Below are 27642 nucleotides of genomic sequence, written 5' to 3'. Positions count from 1 at the left end.
TGAGGGCTCCAAAATCACTGCAGATTGTTACTGCAGCCATGAAATTAAAAAACATTTTCTCCTTGGAAGAAAAGCTATGGCAAACCTAGACAGCATATTAAAAAGAAGAGACATGACTTTGCCAACAAAGGTCAGCCTAGTCCAAGCTATGGCTTTTCAGTAGTCATGTATGGATGTGAGAGTTGGACTATAAAGAAAGCTGAGTGCTGAATTGATGCTTTTGAACTGTGGTGCTGGAGAAGACTCTTGAGAGTCCCTTGGACAGCAAGGAGATCCAACCAGTCAATCCTAAAGGAAATCAGTCCTGGGTGTTCATTGAAAGGACTGATGCTGAAGCTGAAACTCCAATTCTTTGGCCATCTGATGTGAAGAGCTGACTCATTGGAAAAGACCCTGATGCTGGGAAAGATTGAAGGCAGGAGGAGAAGGGGTCGACAGAGGATGAGATGGTTGGATGGCATCACCGACTCAATGGACATGAGTTTGAGTAGACTCCGGGAGTTGGTGATGGACAAGGAGGCCTGGTGTGCTGCAGCCCATGGGTCATAAAGAGTCGGACACAACTGAGCTACTGAACTTAGCCAGCAAGCCTCAAATGGAGCCACGTTTGGGAACCGTGAAAAAAAATACTGTTAAAATTATTCACGACCCTGGTTAAAGAACAGTAAGGAAACTATTAGAGGGTGTATTAGGTAGGGTTTTGCTATAGGGGAGAGGTTGAACTCAACTCCCAGTACAAAGGAAGTGGCTGGGTGGGGGTCAGGGATGGATAATTACTAAGAGGAAACAGCAGGGTGAAGTGGGCTTCTGGCTACGTCGGCCTAATGAGATTATTGCTGGGAGGGGCCGGGTAATCAGACATGACCTGGGGGGGTGGCATGGCGGCGGGTGAGAATCAGGTGTGGAGGGTGGGCGGGCTCCGGCTAATCCAGTATTAGCAGTATTCTCAGTAAAAACGGACAATGTGGAGACGCACGCGTAAGTCCAAAAGGCAGGGCCTCGTTGAGAAGAGTTCAGATCCCACCTGAATTTGGCCAAGGAGAGCGTTGGTCAGGACCCGGGTCAGCCGAGGCCTGAGTGTCCCCCCTCGGCCTCAGCGGGCGAGTCCTGCCCCGCCGCGGAGGGCGCAGACCACGCGGCCCGCCGGCAGGGGGCGCGCCGGGTCCTCCACGCCGGCGGGCGGCCGGGAGCCGGAAGCGCGGGAACGTAGGGGAGCGCGGGGCGGGCCGCGGTGCGCGTGGGGACGTGGCCCGGCCGGCGGGGCTCCCCGCTCCAGACCGCCGTCCGGATCCGCCTCCCGGGCCCTCCCAGGAAGCCAGGGAGGGGGCGCGGGCCCAGAGGTAGGAAGCCCGGCCTGAGGAGTACCGGGAACGCGGGCGGCTGGGTCGCGCGTCCCCCCTCGCCCTCCTCTAGCGGGCTGGCCCCGCTCTCGTCGCGTCCGGAGCGGCGCGGGGTCCCCGAGAGCGGGAAGGCCGAGAACTGGAGGCGCCCGGCGGGTCGCTGCGCCCGCGGGACCGCCCCAGGCCCTCACCCGCCCCCCGGCCGGCGGGGCCCAGGGCCAGGGCCTGGAGGGCCCAGGTGCGAGTCCTGACCGGCCGTTTCAAACTTTTTTGTGACTTTGTGCGAATTGCTAAATGTCAGTTCTTCGTCTGTAAAATGGGCTTCAGAATATCCATCTCATGGTCAAATCAGGATATACACGGAGCACCGCAGCTCTGCTTGTGCGGGGCGGTTAGCGGTGCTCGTTAGATGCGGCAAAGATTGAGGGCGGGAGAAGGGGCCACAGAGGATGAGATGGTTGGATGGCATGAGTAACTCAATGACATGGGTTTGAGCAAACTCCGGGAGGTGGTAATGGACAGGGAGCCTGGCTGCTGTAGTCCATGGGGTCTCGAAGAGTCGGACCACAATGAGCGACTAAACAACAGCCTTAGATGTGGGAATGACTATTACCACCTCTTGAATTTTCACAGAACGCGCGCGCTGAGCTGTTTTCAGGGTTAACTGCTCAGTGGAGGGTAGAGATCTGCACCGTTTGAGTCAGAGAGTCGGGGTTGAGTTTGAGGAGGAGGGGCAGGGCGGGAATCCAGTGGGGGTGGGTTAGATGAGAACCGGCCCCTGACCCCCAAAGCCCTGGCTTCTGGATTCTGCACATCCAGGCACAGTGATCTCTGACCCCCACCCCCGACCCCCACTGCTGGCTGAAATCTGACTGGTCAGAAGTATCTTTGGATTTAAGGGAGTGGGTGTTGGCCAGTGAAACCTCACTGTGAATCAAAATGGCCTTGGGGTTTCTTACAACCACTCCCAGATAGAGGGAAGAAGAAATCTGTGATGGGAGGAGGGCAGGGAGAGAGCATTGAGAGATGTTTTAAGGGTAGGGTAGTCTGGACACCCTGGGGACAGTGAGCATCTCCTGTGGAGAGGGGGAGGGGCACCTTCCTTCCTCCTGTGTTGAGGGGCTCAGTGCAGAGGCTCCTGGGAGCCTGGGGCCCCACTGCTGGTGGGGGCCCTGGGCCCTGAGTGGAGGGCTGCTTCGCCCTGACCCCCATTGCCTGCCCACCCCACACCTGCCTCTTCATGCCCTGTGAATGACCCATCTGAGTCTCCTTGGCCCTGCTCACCTCTGGCCTGCCCTAACCAGTCACTGTGACTGATGCCTGGGAATGTTCTTATATATTAGAATTCACTGGACTTTGTTCTTTGTAGGAATTAAAGCTGGACTCCTGTTGACGACAAACGGACCTACAGTTCCTGGTGTGTGATGAGAGAGTGGGATTTGCTGTCCTGAAGTCACTAAGCTTGGACCCTGGTTCTTCTTCATGAGAGACTAAAGAGATGGAAGCCTTAAAGTCTGAGAATAAAAAGAGGGTGCTGCCCACATGGATGACAGCCCAGGTGTCTGAAAAGAGGGCGGCGCAGGTGAAGACCCCCAAGAGACTAGCCACGGTCACAGCGGCTGCAGCCAGGTGGGGCAGCTTCTGTCCTCCCGGGGGATTAGGACGGGGCGGGATTGAAGCCCTCACCGTTGCTGGGCCCCAGTCGTCCAGCGTTGGGGGGGTGTTTCAGTCCATAGACATCTCATCCACTCTCAGGGGGTGCGCAGGCTGCAGGTGGCTGTGTCCTGGCAGGCTGGCACTGGCTTCTGCCTCTGTTGGTGAATCTCCACCTTCAGGCCCGTATGGGTCAGCTCCCAGATAGCAGCTCCAGCTCTTGAGTTAAACACACATCAGCCAAGCTGTCAGACACCAGTTGTCCAAACTGCCAGTATCTTCATTTGTTGAAGAAATTGTGACCATCCAATGAGGGGGTAGGTGGACCAGGTGATCCCATTTTCCTGCAGATACATTTTCAGGGACAGGCAGACGAGCCGCAGGTTGCTGGGTCGGCCGGAAATCAGAGGCTGTGGGGGGCGGGGGGGAGGTTGGTTAAATGGTGATATTGATGGGGGTCTCCAAGCTGCCAGGGAGGGGGTACCCCTGTCCTCTCCGGGCCGTAGTCTCAGGCGCTCACTGTCCCTCTCTGACTCTTGCCCTTCTAAGTTTTCTTCAGTGACCAGCCTTGCTTTCTGATCTTTGCTGTGGTGTATTAGTCGCTCTGTTGTGTCTGACTCATTGCGAACCCGTGGACTGTAGCCTGCCAGGCCCCTCTGTCCATAGGGATTCTCCAGGCGAGAATACTGGAGTGGGTTACCATGCCTTCCTCCAGGGGAATCTTCCTGACCCAGGGATTGAACCCAGGTCTCCTGCACTGGGAGGGGTTTCTTTACCACTGAGCCACCAGGAAAAGCCCTCCTTTATTGTATGCACGCATGGGGGTGAGGGGTGGCATCCAGACATGTCTTGGTCTGTTTGACCTTCTTGTGCGCGCACGTTTGTGTCTCTCTCAGGAGCCGGCCGTCTCACCCTATTTCTTAGCAGAGTTGGTGGACGGTGGGAAGCCCCCACGGTTGCCCCAAGAAGCCCCTGTGCCAGTCACTGGTTCCAAGGATGCAGAAGCCACGGCAGTGCCCTGGAGAGGCCACTGCTCTCAGCCCTGGCAGACAGGCCCCGAGATGCCACTCTGGGTCTCATTCTTTCCTCCTGGTGATTCGTGCCTGTCTCTAACTTCATGCTTTTCTCTCAGATTTCCTGCCGTGAGGACCGTGTACTGCATGAATGAAGCCGAAATCGTCGACGTTGCCCTGGGGATCCTCATTGAGGTAGAGTCAACTGTGTCTTCTATTTTTTTAATTTTGTTTACATTTGTATTTTGGGGGGCCGTGCTCGGTCCCCGCTGCTGCTCCGTCTTTTTCTCTAGTCATGGGATCGGGGGCTCCTCTCTGGTTACAGTGAGAAAGCTTCTCATTGCGGTGGTGTCTCTTGTTGTGGAGCACGGGCTCTAGGGCGCATGGGCTTCTGTAGTTGGCAGAGCACAGGTTCAGTAGTTGTGGGTCCTGGGCCCAGGGACTGTAGCGTGTGGGCCCTGGGTCACACAGGCTTCAGTAGTCGTGACACATGGGCTGAGTTGCCCCGAGGCTTGTGGGGTCTTCCCAGACAGGGATTGAACCCATGTCTCCTGCATTGGCCGGCGGACTTCTCACCACTCACCCACTAGGGAAGCCCAGCTGTGTCTTCTCTGATGACCAGAGACTCCTGGCGGGCAGAAACTAGACCAGGCCCTGGTTCGTGCTGATAAAAGAGGCGCCCTGCCTGTTGGCAGCTGGGAGCCCGCTCATCTGCAGCCCGCTCCAGGGGAGGGGTGCTCCCGCCGGGCCCTTGGGGCTGGAGACCTGGGAGGCCGTGGCCGTGTGAGGGAGGGTGGCCCTCGCTGTCCGGGTGACTCTCTGCTGGTGGTGGGTGGAGGGGACAGGAGTCGTGGACTGCTTGTTCTCTGAGGGCCTCCATCGGGCGAGGTGACTTCTGAGCGCCGCCCTTAGCACCTCGCCCCTAAAGCCCTGGCTTCCAGAAGCGGCTAACGGCTGTCCCCCCTTCGAGTGGTGTAGTCCCTGAGAGTTGCTCGGGGCCTTTTGTATATTCCTGTCCCATTTAATGCTTGCAATAAGCTGCCGGTCGATACTCTTGCTAGTCCCAGTGAGTGAGGCCCACACTCAGGGTTCGCATCCTGTGCTCCTTTCGTTCTGCCAGCCTGCCCGTCCACGTCCGTTGGGTCCACCTGTCTTCCCTGCGCTGCTGTTCCTCAGGCCCCTGCCCGGCTCGCCCTGCTGGTCCCGATTTCTGCAGCGCCTGAGAAGGAGGGCGGGGAGGGGCGGAGTCGGGAGAGGGGTGGGGGGCCCGGCCCCCCAGCGCTGGCTTTACAGATGCTACTGGGTACGTTCTGTGTCCATGCACGTTAGGGAAGTAAAACCCATCTGTTTTGCCTGCCATTTCTTCTGCTCAGGAGGACCGAAAACAGGAAAAGCCGTTGGAGCCGCCACCTCTGGCAGGCGCTGATAAGCCAGAGCGCTCCCCGGCCAGCCCAGCGCCACCATCCCCAAGTCCCCCCTGGAGCCGAAGCAAGGACAGTGAGGAGGAGGACTGTGGGACTGACGGGCCTGCCCCAGGGCCCGCGGCTTCTGACGCGGCCTGCAGCAGAAGCCTCGAGGAAGACCAGGACGAGCTAAAATACGTCAGGGAGATCTTTTTCAGCTAAGGGACAAAGTTCCAGGACTTTCTGCTCAGAGTGGCTGAAGGAAGCTGGGTTTCCCCTCTCAGCCTGGGCACTGCCTGTCAGACTGTGACAGCTTCTACCCCCAGCGTTGAGCCTCCCTGGGCTGGGTGGGTTCACGGCGGGAGGTGAGCAATCAAAATGAGCTCCTTCCAGAATTCCTGCTCTCTGCTCTCCTGCTCAGGGGCCTGGGAGCTCGACATTGTCTTACTCAGGTACCTGGTTCCAGGGAAATGAGATCATGGGGGTCAAACTTACTGGAACTGGAGAGTCAACTTAATAATTTTCAAGGAAAAACAAGTATGGCTGCTAAGTACACTGAAATTCCTATGGTTTGGCCACCCAAGGAGGAAGCCTATTTTTAAAATCTCTTCCGTCACGTGTCAGTCAGTCACTGAGCCCTTGTTGGTCCAACCCTGAACTAGACACCTTCCCCCAGGGCTGGGCTGCCCGCTGAGAGCCTGCCTGCGGTCCCATGTACAGATTGGGAGGCCTCCCCACCCACCAGCCAGCCCTCCTCCCCTGGGCTGCCACCCTTCTCGGCCTCGGTCTTGGTCCCTGGGCAGTTAGAAAGTAAGAGTGGGATAGGAGCCCCAAAGAGACAGTAACGGCAAGACATCACACTGGAGTCCGTGTTTCTGCCTCTATTGAGTGTGGCTCTGCACAGGGGTGAGCCGGTCACGTGATGTACAGATTGTCAGTGTAACAGATGCTGAAGGATACTCAAAGCGCCCCCGTGTGTGAGCGGTGCTCGTGTCCTTTCCGGTGCCAGGTGAGAGGGGAGGGCATGCGGCGTTTACATGGACATGGGCTGGTTCAGTCCCACTCAGCTTCCTCTCCTGACCAGGGATCTGGCCTATTGGGCTCCTGAACGCCCAGGTCGCGTGCTGGGAGAGGTCTGTTCATACGTAGTGGTTAGACCCTTGTTCTGTCTTCAGGCCCAGGAGCCTTTTCAGGGGAATGTTCAAAACCGCCAGACTGTTCTCTGTGCATTTTTGTTCTGTGAATTCCTCAGATCACTCCTCGGCCTTTGGGAGCATTGTCTCAAATGGAGATGGGGAGCTTGCTAGGCTGGATTCCTGGGAACACCGAGGCGTTCCTTCATAAGCCATCACCGGCTTCCCGTCTGGCATTTGGCAGCTTGTCCTGGAAATCTGGCCCCAGTGACAGGAAGCCTTATCTCCCCATTGTTCTGAGGATCAAGTCAGAATGGCTTGCTCAGGTCACTTAACTAAAGCAGGAATTCTTGCGACAGTAGCTACGTGGTTCTCGGGTGTTCTTAGAAGTCCCAAAGGACAGACCACCCCAACCTAGGAAGCCAAAGGGGCGCTGGCTGCCCTCACTGCATCTTGTCCTCCTTGGCATTGGGCACCCAGCCCCTCCGTGGTGGGTCCAGCCTGCTCCAGCTGGAGCTCAGGACTGGCTGTGAAACAGGGTGGCCGGGACGACACACCGGCCCGTGCATTCTCTGGCAGCCTTCTCTGAGCACAGGTCAAAGCGAACCCTTGCGATCACGTAAGCCTTTAGACGGAGCTAGCAGCTCCCCAGCTCCTGTCCTCTGCCCTCTGAGGGAACACAGCTGTGGCCACAAGCAAGAGGATGAGCAAGGCCTGGGCAGCGCCCAGAGCTAGAGACCCGGGCCCCAGAAGGGAGAGCTGGAGCCACTTCCAGGTGTAGGTGAGGAAGAGGCCCAGGCCGTTGGCCAGCAGCGCGGAGGACGTGGCCAGGAAGCCCACGGCCAGCTGCCACTCCCCCTCGTTGTTGTTGCACCAGGCCAGGAGGAGAGGCAGGGGGACGAAAAGGGTGAGGACCAGGGCGCCGTACACACCGAGCCTGGCCAGGGCCAGGCCCACCCGAGGCACGCCCAGGGCCTCCAGCTCCGGGAACTGGTAGCACTGCAGGGCCCCGGCGCCCTCGTGCCAGAGACAGAAGTTGTAGAAGCCGACCCTGAGGTTGGGCAGGTCCACAAGGTTGCCGGCCTTCCAGAGGAGAGCAAAGAAGAGCAGGCAGATGACCGTGATCGTGAGGGCCATTGTGCCGAGGAACAGCAGCTGGCTCCGCCGCTTTGACTTCAGGACAATCATCTTCATGCCCTTCGCAGGGCGCCTCCTGGGTCCCTGTAGGGGAGGTCACACCGTGAATGTCCAGCTCGCACTGCTTCCCTCCCAGTTTCTTCTCAAGCTCCTGTTCTGGAATTCCACAGAAACTTGTGGCCTACTTCCTTCAAGACAAAACCAAACCCAGCCCGGCCACGGCTGCCCATCGTGGTGGGCAGTGCAGGGAGTGGTGGCCAGCGCTGGCCCCTGGGGACCACCCTGGCGATCAGCTTCTGGAAGCCCCCTTGGGAGGCATAGCCCCTCCCCTCTCCCCATGCTGGCTGGAGGGTCTGCCTGACCACCCCACACTCGTCCTGCAAGTGGAAAGACAGAGGAAAGCCGTGAGAGGGGACAGGATGTGGACAGGCTGTAGGGGAGGGTAGCGTCCGCCCGCACAGGCTGCTGCCACAGGTTACTGTGGACGGGGTGGCTCGTGGGCTGCAGAGATTTATTTTCCTGGTTTTGGAGGGCGGCAAGCCCCAAATCAAGGCACTGGCTGATTCAGGGTGTAGTAGGGGCCCGATTCCTGGTCCCCAGATGGTCCACCTTTTGCTGTGTCCTCGTGGGGTGGAAGGGCCAAGGGAGCTCTCAGGGGCCTCTTTTTTTCAGGCACTGATCCTATTCAAGAGGGGATAGTGTGAATCCCTGCTCTAGCCCTAATCACCTCCGAGGGCCCCACTTCCAAATGCTGGGGGTTAGGCTTCAGTGCACAAATTTGGAGGGACACAGACGTTCAGTCTGCAGTAGGCGGCTGATGAGAATAAGGATTTATCAGCAACTCCTTTGGCCGAGACAGAAAGATGTATCAAATATTAAAATGATGTGTTTAGTCCATGTTATTAGAATGGCAGGGTGAGAAGTTTTTAGCCAGTCCAGCCCATGGCATGGGGAAAATTGCCAACAGCAACATAGTTTGCATGATTTTGCATGTTAACAGATGTTTGTAAAAGCCCGTATCTAAGTTTTTGATGGATGTAGGAATTTCGGGGTGTCGGATGGACTTCCAGGACTGGAATCCAGATTTATACTACTGTGTAGTGGGAAATAAGATTCCACTTGCCTCAGTGGTCCAGGAACCAGTAGGCTGGGAGTTGGGTTGCCTGTGTATAAATGCTCCGTCTTACTTCTGTTTCAAGCCTGTTCCACTTGGGCTTTTTGAAAAAAAGGTTATTATCAAGCTTAATGCAAAAAGATTCCTGGGGCTTCTCAGAGGAGATTGTACAGCCACCTCACACAGCAGCTCCCCAGGCACCCAGAGCCTTTGTTTTTGACTTCCTGTCCTCTCTGGACTGACCTTTTGGAGGTTTTCAATAGAGAATGAAACAAAATAAAACTGGAGCTGAGAGGCCTGTGAGCAGACCTGCGGGTGGCATTCCTGGTTTCCTTCCTCTCAGCCCTTCGTGCAGATAGAGCTCAGTCCCGGCTCCACCGCCTGGGGCAGCTGAGAACTTGAACCTGGGTTCTCCAGGCCGGCCCTGCTGCCTTCGGTCTTGCCTCCCTCGCTTTGCCCCTGCCCACCGTCCCCGTTCCCGACCGCCCACCCCCTCAGCTGCTGCCCCTCCTCAGTTCAGTTCAGTCCAGTCGCTCAATCGTGTCCGACTCTTTGTGACCCCATGGACTGCAGCACGCCAGGCCTCCCTGTCCATCACCAACTCCCTGTTTCCTGCCTCTCTGGGTTCTGCTGATTTTTCACCAACTTTCTCAGGCTACTTCAGCCCACACTCTGATGTAGCTGAAGGCCAGGTTATGTGTTCCTCCCTGCTGTAATCTTTCTGGGGAACAGTCTGTCTGTTTTATCCCCAGAATGGTGCCTGATACACAGTAGGAACTTTTGTTGTTTTGAATGAGCGAAAATGGCACATAGCGTCCTTTAGTACCACACGTACTGATCTGTCGGACCTCTGACAAGACGCAGAGCTTCGTGAGATGAGGGGCGGCGCTGGGTGTCTGCTCCGCGCTTCCCGGGGTGTGGACAGAGAGCTTGGGGGCTCGGCCTAGCCTCTTTTTTCTAAACATGTCCCAGTGAAAGGATATGGTTATTTGGTTGGAAAACCCTAGGGCACCCTTCTCTGCCTTCCTAAGAGCCTACCCCGGTTTTTTGTTTGGTTTTGGCCTTTAACAATCCTTGTAATCCTGTTCTCAGCCCAGTGAGCTCTTTAATTCCCTTTAATGATAAGCCTGTGCTTCCCTCAGCGGGCAGAAGGGAGACTGCTGAGTCACTGTTGCTATTTTTAAGTGAAGTCTTTCCTGTTTTTAATAAAGTAATGCATGTTGGTTGTAGAAAATCAGAAAAATGTGAAAGTATGGAGGCAAGACTAAAAATCATAACGTCAAGGTTGTAGAAATAACCACCCAGCAACACATTTCCTTCTATAATGTTTTCTCTAACTGGAGTTGCACAAATATGTGTGTGTGTATCCTGCTTTGTAAACATCCCTGTCGCAAGAATATTTCCCTTTGTCACTAGAAATGTTTCCTAAACCATGTTTTTAAGGGCTGGGTTAGCTGTACCATCATGTATGGTTTATATATTCTGTTTTATGACATTGTTTTGGTGCACGGTTTATATGTCCTGTTTTACTGTAAATAACGCCGTGGTGGCTGTGTGTGTGAATCAGTGTATTCCTCCCCCAGAAGCTTGAGAGTGCTTGTCTCATACATCTTACTGAATTTTCTCATCTTTTCATCTTTGATGATGAAAAATGACACAGCATTGCTGTTGTTGACTAAGGTTTAACGTTTCTCTAGTGTTTGTTGACTCTTTTTTTTTTTTTTTTTTTAAATCAGAGGGGGTGGAATGCTGTCAGTTCCTTTTTTTCCCCCATCGTTTTTAGTTTTGGTTTTTGTCAGTGTACATGAGCTCTTTATAAATAAAGGCTGCTAGCGTTTTGCTGCTGTAACGGTCGTCATAAAGCATAACCCTTTTGTGGCAGTGGGGCCCCCGAACCAAGACACAAATCTGGACTTCGTAAGTGTGTGGCTTCACGTTTGTCACCAGAAGGAAAATACTCTCAGACTATCCATCTGAGGCACTTCGTGGTTTGTTTTTTTTTTTTTCAGTTTAAGCACCTCTGAAGTTTTCACATCAATAGAATGATGGTTGGAAGAGGCACAGACATAGGGTCCCAGTCTTTAAATTATGTTCCTGCCACTTTCATGGTGAAAGAGTGAGGCCTCCCTGAGGCTGTGTCAGGGAGGATTAGAGCCCCGGCAGGCTGTTGCCCTGCCAGGCCCTCTGGCTGCCCACGCCCTGAGTACAGGGCTTCTGGCAGCAGAAAACGGTGCCCGGGAAGCTTTCCCAGCGCGGGTGCACCCCTGGCCTCTCCCCTGACTGTAAGGAACACTTGAGAAGGGCTGACTGCACAGGGGGCCGGCTCTTGCCACCGACACTGGTTTGTTTACTTCAGATGGCCGGAGGCCCAGCGCGTGCTCTCTCTAGCTGCAGAATCAGAATGGACTTTTCCAAACTTCCCGTCGACCTTCTGTTACAGAGGAGGTCTGTAGCTATAATCTCCAGCTCCCAGACACTTCTTTCTTATATGCTGGAATATCTGCCAGCTTAATCATTATGTGCCTTGTATACAAATACTGATCATGCACTTATTTATAACTTCTGATTTGTCACTGGGGCTTCCCTGGTGGCTCAGTGGTAAAGAACCCGCCTGCCAATGCAGGAGACGGGGATTTGATCCCTGGCTCGGGAAGATCCCCCGGAGGAGGAAATGGCAACCCACTTCAGTATTCTTGCCTGGAAAATTCCATGGACCGAGTAGCCTGGCGGGCTACAGTCCGTGGGGTGGCAAAGAGTGACTTAGGCACTAAAAACAATTTGTCACTGCTCTAATCGTGGTTTCACATATTCCGTTTCCATCTGTCCCAACATGTGAGATGCCCACACAGCTCCCTCTCTACGCTGACTTAGCAAAAATACCCTCCCACCCCTGTAGTCACTCATGTCATTCTGTTTTTTTCAGTTCATTCTTCCTGCCTGAAGGTCTAATGATAGTCAGTGACAAGACTTTATATGTACAGTTGGGCCTTATTTAGTTTCTCGCCGTTTGCCCAGGTTCACCACCTGTATGTCTGTCCCTAGAGATGCGTCCTAGGGGCCCCTGCACTGCCCCTCACATCAGAGGCCACCGGCGGGAAATTCTCCTTCATCCATGAAGTGTTTAATAAGCCCTTCTAGGTGCCCATGGGAGAGGCAGGCAAGTCTACAAGTGTGCCCTTCAGTCCCCGCTCCCTCCCAGAGGGTGGGGACGAGACTGGAACGCCTGAATTCCTGGGCCGGGGAAGAACACCGTGTGCTGTGCCTGGCAGGTGTGTCGTGCGGAGCTCGTTACCCGGGGAGACTCTGGATGCCGCGGGCGTCCACTTTGCCGGGACGATGTTTGCAGTAATGTGGCCTCCCTCCTGCTTCCTCGGGAGCAGGGCTCCCAGGGCTGTAAGTGCCCCTGTCGCCCCTGGGCGCCTTCTGCCCTTATTCCTGCTCTCCACCCCCTCCCTCAGCTCCTGCCACGCTGGCTTCCGTGGGCATCCTCCGAAACCTTCAGACGAGCTCGGGCCTCTGTGCTGGCATCCCCCTGCCTGGACTGTTCTTCTGTTATCACGTGTCTGCTGCCTCCCTTGGGTCTCTGCTTAGAGATCCTTTTCTCAGTGATGCCGTCCCTGGTTGGCACCTTGAAACTGTGACGCTCCTCCACAGCACCCAGCTCTCTGTGCCCCTTTCCTGCTCTCCCTCGGTAGCATTTCCCACCATCTAACATCCTAAATACTTTGTTTTGTCTTCAACCTACAGCCCTCAATAGAATGTAAACCTCATGAGGGTAAGGAATTTTATGTTGTGCAAATTAGACAAAAGTCTCTGGCCGTCTGTCTCTATCAAAATATGTCTTTAACTGCTATACCCCCAACACTCCCTGGCACGTCTGTGAATATCCACCAGGCAACCTCTGAATGCAGTGTGAACTTCAGCCGTGACCCACAGAGCTTCGTAAATGCCTCCCTCTAATTTTTTTGACCTACTTCTCTGTCCTGGCTCTCTTCCTTCAGGTCCTTCTCTGTTTATTTTTTTCTTTATCCCATTTCCTAAACGTCAGTTTCCTCAAGCTTATCCCCTCTTTCTCAGACATGTGTGTGAGCTCGTAGTTTCAGGGATTGGACAGTGAGGCCACCTGCAAGGATGGACTCCCGTGTGATTGACGGCTGAGGCTGCGGACCAGTCGCTGCCACGGCCCTGAGAACTGCCTGGTGAAACCTGGGTGTTATCATTTGGCAGCCATCGGACGCTGTAGAGCTTCCAAGTTTTGTGGAACAGAAGCTCGAAAGACAAATGAGTGGGTCTTTAGGTTATTATGGGCTACAAATTCATCTCCCGGGCTTTTTCTTCTCATTAATGACTTAACAAAGCTGTAGGGGACAATAGAGGGCAGAACTCGCTTCGAGAAGTCTTTGTGATCACTGGAAGGTGTCTGAGAAGGAATCTAGCTTGACTGAGGACTTAATGATTAAGTACTAATACTAAACTCAGAATCTTTTTGAGTGTTTACCCTGTGTCAGGCCAGTGTTAAGTTCACTGTGGGAACACATTTACTGTTATCACATCCATGTCCCAGAGGGGAAAACGGAGGCTTCGTGAGGCTCAGTAGCTTCCCCAGGCGAGGCTGGTGCAGCCTGTCGGGCAGGACTGAAATCACTCTAAGAGCCTGAGCTCTGCCTCCCCAGGCCGGGCCCCCGCACGCATCCTCCCCAGGCCGGGCCCCCGCACGCATCCTCCCCAGGCCGGGCCCTGCATGCGTCCTCCCCGCATGCGTCCTCCCCAGGCCGGGTCCCCTCACACGTCCTCCCCAGGCCGGGCCCCCGCACATGTCCTCCCCTCCCGCGCTCACATCTGTAATGGGCAGACACCCTGGCATTTTCATCTAGCACGGTGGGGACGCTGTGGAGCAGTGCTGCTGAGCATCAGCATTAAAACTGTGTGTCCAGGGTTCCGATCCCCGCTCTGCCATTGACTAGATATGTGAACGTCTCTCTGCCTAGGTTTCTCATCTGGAAAATGGGTATAATAATAGAAAGTGTTTTGTCGATGTTGTGGGAATTAAATGAGGTGATTTACGTGCAGCCTGGGGAACATGACCTAGTAAGTATTACTTAAATTATTATCATCGTGGAGAGGAAGTTGAGGCTCAGAGAAGTGAGTTCTGGGGGAGACACTAGAGCTGGCGTTCACGACCAGTGTCCCTGGAGGGGGACCCAGCCTCACTGGTGTCCGGTGCTGCTGGCTCTGGGATGGGGTTAGGGGCGCGGCAATCAAGCGCGTGGACCTTAGTGCCAGACTAGCCGGGTTCAGGCCCTGTCCTGTCACTCACAGCATATGACCTTGAGCATGTCACAGGCTTGCCTGCGCTGCCCTCAGAGCACCCGCTGGCCTGTTCCTGGGGGTTGTTTGAGACTGAAGGGAGCTAATTTGATCCGTACAAGTGGACTGGTGCCTGCCGTGGTGCTGCCCACGAGGCGGTGTTCGGGGAGGAAGGGGAGACAAGAGAAGAGCCAGGAGAGGCGGAGGGTGGGGCTGCAGCAGGAGCAGAGGGAGCAAAGCCCAGGGAAGAAAACGCCAGCAGAAGAAAGCCAGAGAAAGAGCCTGGTGGAGGAGAGAGCCGGCTTGCCAGAGGAGGCCCCCGGCCCGGAAGGGAATGTCTGGCTGCACAACTGGGGACCAGTGTGTTCATAGCCTGGGTGTGGCTCCCGACAGAAGCAAACAAAAAGGGAAGAAGAAAGGGAACCATGTCATATTTCCTGCAGCAGGAATGTGAGCCCAGGTTCTTATTTCTGAAAACGAGGCCACAGAAGTGTTGCCCGAGTGTGTTAAGACGGCAGCAGCACCCGGGTTTCAGAAGCTGCGTGGACAGCCGGGCCAACAGTGGCTTTTTATGGAACGCCGTGACGTCTGGATGCACTTAATTTTTCCATGTAAATAAAGCAGCTCGGCCAGCAGAAACATGACTGCACCATGAGACTGCAGAGTGGAGCGCCCGCTGCCCCTCCGCTTCCAGCGAGCCACCAGGATAGACTGTCTCAGCGGCTCCATTAATATTAACTCGCTGTTGGTCCAGTTGTTTTGTTGCTCATTAGCCCTGCTGGCAAGCAGACTGTCCAGCTGGGAACAAAGGTCAAAAAAAAAAATTTCAGTGGGGGGGGGGAAATCCTTAAAAATGAGGAAGTACCTGCACCTTGGGACCCATTCTCGTTTGGTTTTTATTGGGACGACTTAACAGGCAGTTAGTTTCCGGGGGCCGGGGGGGGGGGGGCGGGGGGGTGCTAAGATTCACAGGACCCAGGAACTTCTTGGTGGTCCAGTTATAAGACTTCGCCTTCCAATGCAGGGGGTGCAGGTTCGATCCCTGGTTGGGGCCCTAAGATCCCACGGGGACCAAAACATAAAACAGAAACAATATTGTAACAAATTCAATAAAGACTAAAAATGGTCACATCAGGAAAAAAAAAATCTTAAAAAAAGATTCACAGGATCTAAAGCAGAGTTTGAAGACAGGTAACAGTACTAGAAACCAGTGACCACCTTTGCCTGTCACTCTTTTTTTAAAACTTTTTGGCCATACCCCGTGGCCTGTGGGACTCCTTAGTTTCCTGACCAGGGATCAAATCCATGCTGCCTGCATTGGAAGCCGGAGTCTTAACCACTGGGGCACCAGGGAAGTCCCTTCAGCTGTCCCTCTTGATTGCGCTGCTCCTGTCCTCTCTGTCTCCTGCACTCGCCCGGAGTCACTGTCCCCCTCGTACTGACCAGGCCAGGGTTTCATCCTGTGACCCCCGGGTCACACATGCGGGACGGTCCCCTGAGTCACAGGCCCTGGGCAGTCAGCGGCACGCAGGGTGGAGCAGGGGCCTGCATTCCTTGAGCTTGCACTCTGGCTGGGGCACCAAACACCAAGCACGTGTTTTCACAGAGATAATTATAAGTTTTGAAACGATTTGGGAAGCAGATAAACAGGATGACGTGAAAGAGAGAACCTGGCAGCAGGAAGTGATGAGCCTCCAGTAGAGGGTCAGGGGAGGGCCTGTGTGCAAAGTGGGCATTTGATCTGAGGCCTCAGGGATGTGAAAGATCCAGGGGAAGAGTCTTCCAGAAGGAGGGGGCAGTGGTTAGAGATACCTCATTGGGAGAGGAACAGACTGGGGACGGGGTGGCAGCCCGCTGACCACGGGGACAAGACAAGGCTGGATGGGTGAGCGTACCCAGGTCCCTGAGGCCTCGGAGGCCAGGGTGAGAGGTGTGGATTGTGTCCTCACCAGGAGCTGCTTCTTCACCTCAAGGCCCTGCTCCCCAAACCTGAGGCACGTGCCCCAGGCGGCAGGGCCGGGAGTGTGGAGAGCTCCTGAGTTGGGGTGGGGGCAGTGCTGGGCCTTGGCTCTGGCAGTCCTGCCCAGGAGCCCTGCTCTAAAGCTAGTGATCACAGTTTGCCCCCAGAAGTCAGAAGGAAAGAGGAGGAGGAGGAGGTGAAGATTGATAGACTGTCACTAAGTCTTAGTCCTTCAGTTTTGCAAAAGGTATTTTTTGAGTTAGCCGGAGGGAGCTAAGTCTTCTAGGACTTGCCCTCCATCCCCACATAGGAGGATGCGTCTCTCATCTGGAGCTTGTAGCGCACGTAAAATGGCTTCATAACTCAAGCAAGATAACTCACAGCCAGTCACAGACAAACTGAGCTGTCCATGCGCTGGGGCCTCCCCCTCCTCCCCTCAGAGAGCAGATCTTCCCTGGTCACTCGTGGAGGGCCACTCACTGAGGCCTGGTGCTTGCTGGTGGGTGGGATGCTGCGGGCGGGCTGCTCGGGAAGGGGCTGACGTGGCCCCTGTGTGTTCTCTGCTCTGCCAAGGTCTCTGCTGTCAGGCCTCCACCTCCCTCCTGCTGCCGAGTGGGCAGTAGGCCTGTGTCCTCACAGAAGATCTGGGGATCTCCTCCCAAAGCCCACAGGTTTTCGCTGATGAAGTTCATTTGTGTATTGAGGCTCATAAAATGTGGCTCCAGTGACCTGGCCCAGGTCACAAATCTAAACCCAAGTCAGCCTGCGTGAGAAACACCTGTCTAGGAAGCCTAACATACACCACTCACAGCCCTCTAGCAGCCTCAGCCGGTTCACCTTCCCTAGGAAGCAGGGCCTGCTGGCTTCGAGGTCAGGGTGTCCTTACAAGTCATATGACTTCTTCCAGTGCTCTGTGGGACTTGCTCTTGCCCCAGATCCCTAGGAAGGGTGCTGCCCTGCTCGTGAGGTGCTATGCTCCCTTGATCTGTGGCTTGTTTTCCCGTGAGTGAAGGAGTGAGTCAGGTAGCTACTAAATTGTTTCAGGTTTGTCCTTTTGACAGGGCTGAGAAAACTAAGGTGTGAGTCCAGGGATGCAGAATAAAGTGTCTTTGTTTCTATAGAACCTACTATGTGTGCCTTTGAGGATTAAACCTCCAAAGATACTTGTTATATATTACTTTGCTTGAAGATGCAATTCACTGGAAGATTCCAAAGGTAGACTGATCACTGGGGTCACTGCAGTGCCTGGCTCCCAGGTAGAGGTGACTGAGGGGAAAGTGGAGCCAACAGAGGAGGATGGGGAGGCACTGGATGGACGGCTCAGAGAGCAGACCATCTCAGAAAAGCCACGCCTATGAATACACTCTTAATACACCATTAAGAGTGGCATTAGAATTCAGTGGAAGGAAGGGCTTTCCTTTAACTAATGCTGAAGCAATTAGTTAAAACTATTGTAGGGCCTCATCTCACTCCACATATCAAAATAAATTTCACATGGACCCAGTAGTGAGATATAAGGAACAAGCAGACAAAAAAGATCTAGAAAAAAGTAAATATTTGATTTATGAATGAAAAAAGAATGCTCTGAGCTTAAAAGCAAATTGAAACTACAGAGGAAAAATGGTACGGATTTAACCAGGAAAATATACACTTCTATACAATGGAAACATAAAATTAAAAGTCAGTGAGCATGGAAAAATATTTGCAACCAATATGGAATGGTTACTATACCTAATATAAAAAAACGTTTATGCCAAAAAGTTAAAAAACATTTAATACCCATGAAAATGGACGAGGCACATGAAGAGGTATTTCACCTGAGAAGGAATGCAAAGTAGTTAACTGTAAAAACCTCTTTTTTGCTTGTTTGCACCCTCCACCAGGGTGGAGGTCCGTGCGAGGGTTTTTCCCCCACCAGGGAATTCTCCGCGACGCCTGGGTGTCCTGTAGTTCCGCTCTGACTCCGTCTGCCTGGAGGCGGCACCCCCCACGGGCTGAGGGCGCAGCCCCCCGGTCACAAGCCCGTGTCGTCACCTGTGCTTCTGACCAACCAGCGACAGCTTGGAGGTCCCCGTATCCCCCTCCTTGGGTCTGATTAATTACTAGAGCGGCTCGCAGAACTCCGGCCAGCAGTCTATGTTATCAGAGTACTGGTCCACAGCCCAGGAGCAGCCACCCTAAAGAAGCTCGGGGCAGAGGATGCGCGGACGGGTCGCGGGGCTGCCGTGCCCTGTCTGGGCCTGTCACCCTCCCGGCGCCTCCATGCATCCGTCAGCCCAGAAACCCTTGAACCCTGTCCTTTAGGGATTTTTTATGAAGGTTTCTTTACTCAGGTGTGATCAATGAAACCGTTGGCCCATTGGTGACATACTCTATCTCCATCCCTCTCACCTCCCTGGAGGTTGGGGCTGCAGGTTCCAACCCTTTAAGTATGTGGTGGTTTCCCTGGCAGCCAGCCCCTCTCCTTAGGGACTTTCCAAAAGTCGAGTCATTAACATAAACTCAAAGGTGGTTGAAAAGGGTTTGTAATGAATTAAAAAACAAAACAAAACATATTTACCTCTGTTATCACTTAGGAAATGCCAAGGGTTTTATGGGGACAGAGACGGAATATCTGTTTCTTATTGTAAATCACTCTGTCACATTAACTAACATGAAAAAAAGTCTACACCTCAAGTAAATAATCAAAGATATGCCAAATAGTCTGAGTTTCCCTATCAAAACTGCAGATAAAAACACTTGATACCAAGAGTGCAATAAAACTGGCATCTTCATAGAATAATGTTGGATGTGAAAATTCTTACAAACTTTCTGGGAGGCAGTAGACCAAAAAGCACTAAAAACACTAAAAATCATCATACCCCTTAGGGCAGTTAATTCCCCTTATGAGTCAGGCAGCAATCAGAAATGCCGTCAGTGATTTATATACAGGAATGTTTATCATAGTATTACTTTAGCCAAAAATGAGAAACAACATTAGAATCAAATTATGACATCAAGATAATAAAACTTTATGTAGCCTTTAGAAAAACCAGGTCTAAAATCACAGTATACAGTGTGACCGCAAGAAAGATACTAAGGAAATGTTCTAAAATGTTGGTGTTAGTTCTGGTATCTCTAGGCACTATGGGCAAGAGTTCTTTTCTTTTCGCATTAAAAATATTTCCAGAGTCATGCGTTCTATTTATATAAAAGTGAAATTTAGAAAACAGTGTTAGCGATTAGATAAAGCAGGTAGGTTGGCCGGAAAGAGTGTTGAGAAAGGGAAATATGCAAAATCAAAAGGAGACTGTCATAGGCATGGATTTGGGAGTTTGGGAGAGGTGAGGTTTAGGAAGAAGATATTGAAAAATGCACTTCAGTTGTCACAAGGGAGGAAGGAAAGACAATCCCAAATACATGCGTGTTTATCTTTTCCCAAGGAGCGTTTGATTTTACAGGTGAAGAAGCTAACTGGAAATTTTAGGGGAAACATCTGCACCAACAGAACTAAAATCCCACTGTGAATTTCCATCAAGTTGTGAAAAGCAATGTAATCTAATAACACCAGGTCTAAAAATCTCTTAGGTCCTACTGTCTTCTTTCTGAGTTGAGAGCAGAGAGGTCTTTCTGACAGTCTTAGTCCACAGTGCGTATTTTCAGGAGGACTCATGGTATTCCTGTTTAGCTACTGCAAGCCTGTGATCTGCTTTTGTTTGGCCACCTTTTCCACTTCATGCGCCATAGACTATTATTTGTGTAGACTCGGTGCAAAATCCCACTGCCCATTGCTCTCCTCTGCATTTCTAACCAGTCATATTGGCATTACCTGCACCGCCTTAGAGGCCAGAGGCCCACAGGCTGATGCTGAAGGGAGTAGGGGGAAGGAGGAGGGGAGAGCTGAGCTCTTGGAGATGGGTCATCCATGGGGGTGGGCGGTGGTCCCCAGACCCTGACTACGGGTTGTTTCCCTGGTTCCGTGGCTAGAATGCAGGGTCTGAGAGGAAAGCCCACTTGTCTTCAGAGCAGCAGGCATCTGGGCAAGCTGTTGGGCACACAAGGCAGGTACTTACCGAAAAGAAGATGCAGAACGCACAAAGCGCTTTTCAAGAGGAAGAGCAGGAAATCAGGTTCGGTGGGTTCTTCTCTCGCGCTGACTTCCTAGTGTCTAGGCTCCAGAATCCAGGCCGGTGGAGAGGGGCCGGCAGATCAATGCAGCCCCGGGCTTATGACTGGCTGGCAGGCATGTCGTGCCTAAGTAAACAGCTCTCTGAACTTTGGCACATTTCTGCTGACTGATGACACTGTCCCCTGATTTCACTTTCATTTCTTGCCGGTGGCTTGTGACTTTTCAGAAAGAAACAATGTAAACAACATTGCTCTTCTCCAAACTGGGCACTTTACCCACACCTGAGCCAACCAGCCAGCAGACCTAAATAGCCAGGTAAGTGTCTGGATGATAACACACAACGATTCCAGAAAGGAGACTGGCCAAGACACTTTCAAAACTCCTCATGTTTTAAACCGAGATAAACACAACCTAGAATCTTACTCAGAAGGGACCCTCAAGATGGACTAGTCCAAGATTCCAGACCCCGGTGACTGCGTGGAAGCACCTATGCCTCTGTCCTTGCCGTTTCAGAAATCAGCTTTGCAGGATGACTGGGGGTCCCTGGACACAAAACCGTATCTTTTTAGCGTCCTCACCAGGGTGTTTAGGCCCATGCTAGAGCAGCTGGAACATCTCCTTTCAAAATAAGAGCAGAATGGAGCTCTTATTTTTGTAATCATAGGCGCTCCTAGCCAGAGTTTAAAAATTGCTTTCTGTGCTCACATGACTAGCTGGAAATTCCGATTTGGGGTTAAGCTCGGTTAAGTCAGTAGACAGCTACCTAGTAATATTTCTGAATCCTTCAGGGTTCCTCTTCCCCTCCCTGTCCTTCCTGCAAAGGACTTAATAGAACTGTTGCATTTTTTCCCTTTTTATTTTCTTTAAACTCAAACCCTAGAAAGAGGTGATGTGATCTAATGAAAAGAACAGAAACCTTGGGATCAGGGAGCTGTGCTGGAGGTTAGCAGATTATTTACCATCTCTGAGCATCAGTTTCTCATCTATAGAATGGAAATACCTACTTTGCATGGCTGTTGTGGAAATTGGAGATTATGCATCAAGGTTCTTAGTACAGTACTGGGCACACAGTAATGATAACTGTTATTATTAAAAGCAGGATTTCTGAATGTCTTTGTAGCCTTCATAGTAATGCCTTCAAGGCAGAGACAAAATTAATTCTTTTGTACTATAAACTAGTCATGAAAATTGAACACTGGTGAATGAAGTGACATAGTATAGGAGAGATGGAAGTATACATTTAAAATTTTTATTTGAAGTTAGAATGCACATAGTTTTTAGGGTCAAAAGTTTGTCAAGCTTATTATGGAAAACAGCAGTCCCACATTATCCCCTTCTTCTCCAGGGTAAGCACTTCACCTGTTTTACCTGGTTCTCTAGGTATTTATGTTTACATTTACGTTCAGTTCTGTATGTAACATGCTTGTAATGGTACAACTTGGTTCTTCAGTTTCAAGCATAATTTTTATACGTAGCTTTTTTCCTCCTCACTCCTGTTCCACAAGTACAAGTCCTCATTCCCTCTTTCAAATTGGTCATTGTTTAAACTGATCCTCAGTGTCTACAATATTGTAAATATGTAAATACCATATATCAATAATCTCAGATATGCAGATGATACTACCCTTATGGCAGAAAGTGAAGAACTAAAGCGCCTCTTGATGAAAGTGGAAAGAGGAGAGTGAAAAAGTTGGCTTAAAACTCAACATTCAGAAAACTAAGATCATGGCATCTGGTCCCATCACTTCATGGAAAATAGATGGGGAAACAGTGGCAGACTTTATTTTGGGGGGCGCCAAAATCACTGCAAACAGTGACTGCAGCCATGAAATTAAAAGATGCTTGCTCCTTGGAAGAAAAGTTATGACCAACCTAGACAGCATATTAAAAAGCAGAGGCATTACTTTGTCAACAAAGGTCCGTCTAGTCAAGGCTATGGTTTTTCCAGTGGTCATGTATGGATGTGAGAGTTGGACTGTGAAGAAAGCTGAGTGTAGAATTGATGCTTTTGAACTGTGGTGTTGGTGAAGACTCTTGAGAGTCCCTTGGACCACAAGGAGATCCAACCAGTCCATCCTAAAGGAAATCAGTCCTGAGTATTCATTGGAAGGGCTGATGCTGAAGCTGAAACTCCAATACTTTGGCCACCTGATGCGAGGAACTGACTCTTTGGAAAAGACCGCAGTGCTGGGAAAGATTGAAGGCGGGAGCAGAAGGGGATGGCAGAGGATGAGATGGTTGGATGGCATCACCGACTCAATGGACATGAGTTTGGGTAAACTCCGGGAGTTGGTGATGGACAGGGAGGCCTGGAGTGCTGCAGTCCATGGGATCGCAAAGAGTCAGACGTGACTGAACAACTGAACTGAACTGACGTACCATGTATAGCAGCTGAATCAGGTAGAAAATGATGATTTCCTTTCTTTTCCTGCATAAATGTTTACCTTATTCCACAGGTGATACTCAGCTTAAGTTTCTGTTTGTTTCCTTGGTTTTCTGTGTATTTTACACTAACCCAGCCCTTAAGTCTGCCTGATATTTTTCAAGGAATTTTTATGCATGGTGTCTGATATTCTCCCAGGATAATCGCCCCTAGTGCCATCCAGCCTGCTCCAGTCAGGACTGATACCCAGCTGTCGTCCTGGCATTTCATTTCACCACCACCATCCTGGGGTTCTTACTGCCTCTCTCCAGTGATGGATCACTTATTTCCTGCATCAAAGGCTTTTTTCAATCTATTCTTTATCTACTCTTAAATTTGATCAAATATGGAAGAATATAGAATTTTAGGTTAAAAATAATTTGCCTTTATACTTTTGAAAGTCTTGTTCCATTCTATCTAGCTTTCACTAAAATTGAGAAGGTTAAAGCCATCCTGCCTTCTGGCTTCCAAAATGGCCTCCTGTCCTAGTCTCATCCTTGTAGCTTTGTCTTACAACACTGATTGTTATTTTAGTAGGTTTTTGAGAAGGAGCAAAATTAAATATGTGTCCAGTTTGCTAGTTTTTACTGAAAGTCTAATTTTTTTTAAACCCTAGGAGGGTGCTCTGGCTCTCCTTCACTGGTTGCTCTGGCAGCACAGCGGCCTTCCGAGTTTGCTGCTTTATCAAACTCCTGTGTGGGCTTTGCTTCGTCACTCAGTTGTGTCCGACTCTGCGACCCCGTGGACTGTGACCCGCCAGGCTCCTCTGTCCATGGGATTCTCCAGGCAGGAACACTGGAGTGGGTAGCCATGCCCTCCTCCAGGGGCTCTTACCGACCCAGGGATTCTTTACCGTCTGAGCCACCAGGGAATCCCCATGAATACTGGAGTGGGTAGCCTATCCCTTTTCCCGGGATCTTCTCAATCCAAGAATAGAACCCAGGTCTCCAGCACTGCAGGTAGCCCCATCAAGCTCCTAGGCTCCCCTTAACTGCTAACCACCCACATCTCCATTGTTTTTGATAGAACTTCTCCACATTCCGTTTCAAACAAATCAGTATAAGTAGGGGGCACTCCAGAGCGCTCAGCCTTGGTCACACACTGCACAGAGTGGCGTTTCCCTCACTCTCCACTGGGGTGAAGAGCGAAGTGGGTTGTGGTTTAAGTGCCATGAACTCTCAATGCCCTTACTGAGATTCAGCAGACTTTTTAAAATAAATGTTTCTTCGCTTGTTAAGTGTTGTTGGGACAGTTTCTTTATAGAAAAATATTTATTTGGCTTCGCCGGGTCTTAGCGGCATGCGAGATCTTTAGTTGTGGTGTGTGGGATCTAGTTCCTTGACGTGGGATTGAACCCTGGCCCCCTGCATTGGGACTGTGGAGTCTTAGCCATTGGACCACTTGGGAAGGGAAGGGAAGTCCCTTACGACCATTTCTAAAGACTTAATTTGTTTTTTTTTTTAAACCAGTTTTGGTATTCTCACTGGGGAGTGGATGGAGGGTTTTCTCAGGTTGTAGTTCTAGAACTGGATTTGTGCCCCTTTATTATTTTTTAAAGGGAAAAAATTTTAACTGCATAAAATCTAAAGACATTTAGATAGCAAAGAATATCATGAACAAATCTGAAATGATAAATTACAGAAAATTACAAAATAAGAAACAATGGTTGTAAATTAATAAAAGTACTGATAGGTTTAGCTGGGAATGCCTTTGTGGTTGTTTAGGGTTTTGTTTTCTTGAAGCTGATAAACCAATAACAATTTACTAAGGTAAATATTAAGCTACTTATATAGACTTCTAATAGATACATATATTGTAATAGTCTTTTGTCCTCCTATGTTTCACATATCTCCATCTAGTTGTGTAAAACACTGATGATGGTTTAATTAATAGTAAAAATACAGTACTTATATCTTCTAATTCTAGGGGGCTTAATGAAATGTAAATAACATATCACAATCAAAACCATATGTATTTAAAAATACTCTTAGGAATGAATAGTTCTATCAAACAATAAGAAAAAGACAAAAAATCAAGTAACAGCAGTTAAACTAAATCGAGGTTAATCTAAATCACTTTTAAAGAGAGAGAAAGCAACCCATCAGATGTCATGCAGTGCATGTGGATGTTCTGGAGAGGGCTGCTCTGAAATCTGAAATGAACCTGCATGGGACCCTGCATCCCTTGTGGTTACTCCATGGTGTGACCCTCATCCTTCCTTGGACGGGAGACGTTGTCATCCTCTGTACGATCTTCTCTAAAGAGAGCAGGTAAACTTACCACCGGCAGCACAGTTTGAGTAAGACACTGTAAGGGGCCCCTTTTATCACTTACTGCCTGTCTTACGTGTAACAGTTTGCAAGCACTTCTCTTTTTCTGGCCCTTCAGTTCCCACGCTCCTCTGTCCCTCGTCTTCTTGGGAAGGCAGGTTTAGGTTTTCCTGAAAGATGAGTGTTTTCATCCAGACCATCCATTATTTCCCTTTGAAGTTGTTATACACATTTTTTCTGAGATGCTTTAGGCTTTAGTGAGTCGGGACTAGAAGGATTCCCACCCCTTTCTGACTGGTTGCATGTGTTCTTGAGGGTGAGTCATTAGCACTCCATGACGTGAGAGTTAAGGAACATCGCTTTTTGATTCATTTTGATCTGCTGTGTCCTCAAGTGAAGAGTGGACCCTTCCACATTTAAGTGCTGCCTAACGAAGACTTTGTACCCGTGGAGGACTGGCCTCTGCGAAAGGCAGTTTGAGGCCTTTTATAGGTTTGTGTAAGCTAATCTTTACACTGACATAACAATATTCTTTATCCGGGGCAGAAAAACTTTTGACTAGTCCTTTATTCTTCCTTAAACTATGTTGGCTTCTTACTAAAAAATAAATCACAGAAGCACCTACTGAAGGAAAACCCAAGGGGCTTTGCTTCAAGTAGTCAGAGAACACCGTCAGAGCGCTGCTCCAGGAGCAGCTGGACAGCTAGTTCTGTGGCCGTCTGAAGGCCCTCCGAGGCTCCGAAGGCACGGACGCCAGGCCTCTGGCTGATAGGATGCCATGAGCCACACTGCCTGCTTCTGCCCCTGTGGAGTGAGTACGTCTAAAACAAACAAGTGCCTCGCACGCAGGCTAGACCATCGGTGGGGCAGGGCAAGAGTGGCCTAGTTGAATAAAACGTTACACGCTTTGTTCCGTTCACTGTTGCACACATAGAAAGTGATACTTGTCCTGTGCGTCAGGAAAATGTACAAGGCTGACAGCAGTCAGAAAAGAACCCACAAGCTGCGGCTCCTCTGGGCCCCACCTGATGTTGCATAAAGCCAGAGAACAGAGTGGCATCGTGCTGTAACCTGCTCTCTGAACACAAGCGCGTCAGGGCATGGTGCCGAGACGAGCCGGAGCAGAGGACGCATGGGCCACGTTCCTGGGTGAGGCTCTCCAGATCTGGAATTTCCTTCTTTAGCCTGGAAGCCTGATCCCGCCTACAGAGGCTGCAGGGGTTTCTCTTCTCTGTAGGCCCTTTTGAGCCTGTCTCGGGCAGTGCAGACAAGCCGGGTCAGAGAAATGAAGGGTCTCCCCCAAGGTATTTCCTCACTGATCTGGAGTTAAGTTAGAACTTAGAGAAATCAGAGGAACCGTCGATGTCTTCACCTTTCGTGTCATCTCAGTGAAGCCTTGTCGTAGTTCAGTCCAGGTGTTCTCAGATGGATGACTCTGCCCCAGGTGCCTGCCCTCAGGTGGCCCTGCCACCATCGGCACAGAGCGTCTTCAGAACTGTTGTTACCTCTGCTGAGGGAGTGCGTCATTCTATCAGCAAACTGTGCCATCTTTATTTCTTTAAACAGAACCTCACTCTCCTGGTATCTCTCTAGCAGACTCAGGCCCAGAGCCTCTCTTGTCCATCACGGAGGACTCTGCCATGAATGGTTCTCTCCTCACAGACTTTTCCCAAAGAAGAAAGGATAGAACAATCTGCAGAGACTGATCTGGGAATCCTGGAGGGGCCTCCAGGATTTGGGTCAATGGTCCATCTAGGAATGTGGAGAACAGAGGCTCTTACCAGACTTGGAGGCGAGGGGTGAAGATGGCCAAATGCTTGATGAAGTGATAGTTGTTTCTTTCTTTATAGTTTATTTCTTTGAAAGACAAGTTGCCGACTAGGAGTTCATGTTTCTGAAAGTAGAGAATTTGACTCTGGTAGTATAGAAGGAGATGTTCCTATGAAAAAACAATGACAAGTAAACCCCTTTTATGTGCAGAAAGGGTGCCCACCTTTCTGGGATAAAGGTGAAATACAACTTCTGGTGATAATGGGCAGATCATTCTTATCTTAAAGCCTAATTATAAAAGAACAATTTAATGGCATCAGGATGAAAGCCCTAGAGTTAGTGTATGTCTTTGTTTCCTGTTATAAAGCCCTTCTGCCGAGGTCAGTAGCATCAGTGCCAAGTCAGAAACCCAGGCTCTATCAGGCATCGCTGTTGCCTTGTGTGGGGAACCAAAGATGGTGCAGAATCTGGATCATGTCTGTGGAGAGGATGGGGTCACAGCTCATACTCAGTCCACCTGTCACAGAGGCCTTCATTTGAAAAGTTTTTTCTTCTTTTTTGTTGGACATGAAGTTCAGGTTTGCCAATACCACACTTGTCTTTATGGAGCACTGCATGAATTTGGATGTCATCCTTGCGCAGAGGCCATGCTCATCTTCTCTGTACCATTCCAATTTTAGTAAATGTGCTGCTAAAGCGAACACCACAGTCTTGATTAATGCTCTTTTATAGATTGTAAGTCTTTTAAGTCTTGGAGTCAAATAACATCAGTCCTGTCACTTCTTCTGCCATTTGGGCATTGTGTTGGACATTCTGAATCTTTAATCTTTCTATATAAACTTTAGAATCAAGTTGGTTGATAATTTGCTAGAATTTTGATTGGGATTTCAATGAATCTGTACTTCAAGTTGGAAAGAACTGACCTCTTAATGGTGGTGAGTCTTCCTGTCTATGTGCACATGGAATATTTCTCCATTTACTTAATCTTTGACTTCTTTCATCAGAATTTTAC

General features: G+C 50.7%; 2 protein-coding genes and 1 non-coding gene across 4 annotated transcripts; 1 reads left to right on the top strand and 2 right to left on the bottom strand.

Annotated features, from left to right (window-relative positions):
• Positions 1 to 515: 515 nt before the first annotated feature.
• On the top strand, positions 516 to 6210 carry CYREN (cell cycle regulator of NHEJ). Of its 2 annotated transcripts, none has more exons than XM_065939016.1 (4): positions 516 to 1340; positions 2710 to 2969; positions 4126 to 4201; positions 5380 to 6210. In XM_065939016.1, the coding sequence occupies exons 2-4, from the start codon at positions 2839 to 2841 to the stop codon at positions 5629 to 5631; spliced, it is 459 nt and encodes a 152-aa protein (XP_065795088.1). In that variant the 5' UTR covers positions 516 to 1340; positions 2710 to 2838; the 3' UTR covers positions 5632 to 6210. The 2 variants fall into 2 exon arrangements, with proteins under 2 accessions (XP_065795088.1, XP_065795089.1); XM_065939017.1 differs by lacking the exon at positions 516 to 1340 and adding an exon at positions 1350 to 1578.
• A 415-nt stretch (positions 6211 to 6625) lies between these two features.
• On the bottom strand, positions 6626 to 20786 carry TMEM140 (transmembrane protein 140). The gene is made up of 2 exons (XM_065939015.1): positions 20113 to 20786; positions 6626 to 7763 (listed from the first exon to the last, which is right to left on the bottom strand). The coding sequence occupies exon 2, from the start codon at positions 7734 to 7736 to the stop codon at positions 7170 to 7172; it is 567 nt and encodes a 188-aa protein (XP_065795087.1). The 5' UTR covers positions 7737 to 7763; positions 20113 to 20786; the 3' UTR covers positions 6626 to 7169.
• A 6441-nt stretch (positions 20787 to 27227) lies between these two features.
• LOC136171258 (U6 spliceosomal RNA) lies at positions 27228 to 27334 on the bottom strand. Its single transcript, XR_010663805.1, has one exon. It is a non-coding gene; the product is annotated as a U6 spliceosomal RNA (small nuclear RNA).
• Between the last annotated feature and the right edge of the window lie 308 nt (positions 27335 to 27642).

This window comes from Muntiacus reevesi, chromosome 6 (assembly GCF_963930625.1).
Source record: "Muntiacus reevesi chromosome 6, mMunRee1.1, whole genome shotgun sequence".
Classification (NCBI taxonomy): domain Eukaryota; kingdom Metazoa; phylum Chordata; class Mammalia; order Artiodactyla; family Cervidae; genus Muntiacus; species Muntiacus reevesi.
This window is presented reverse-complemented; position numbering and strand designations above follow the sequence as displayed.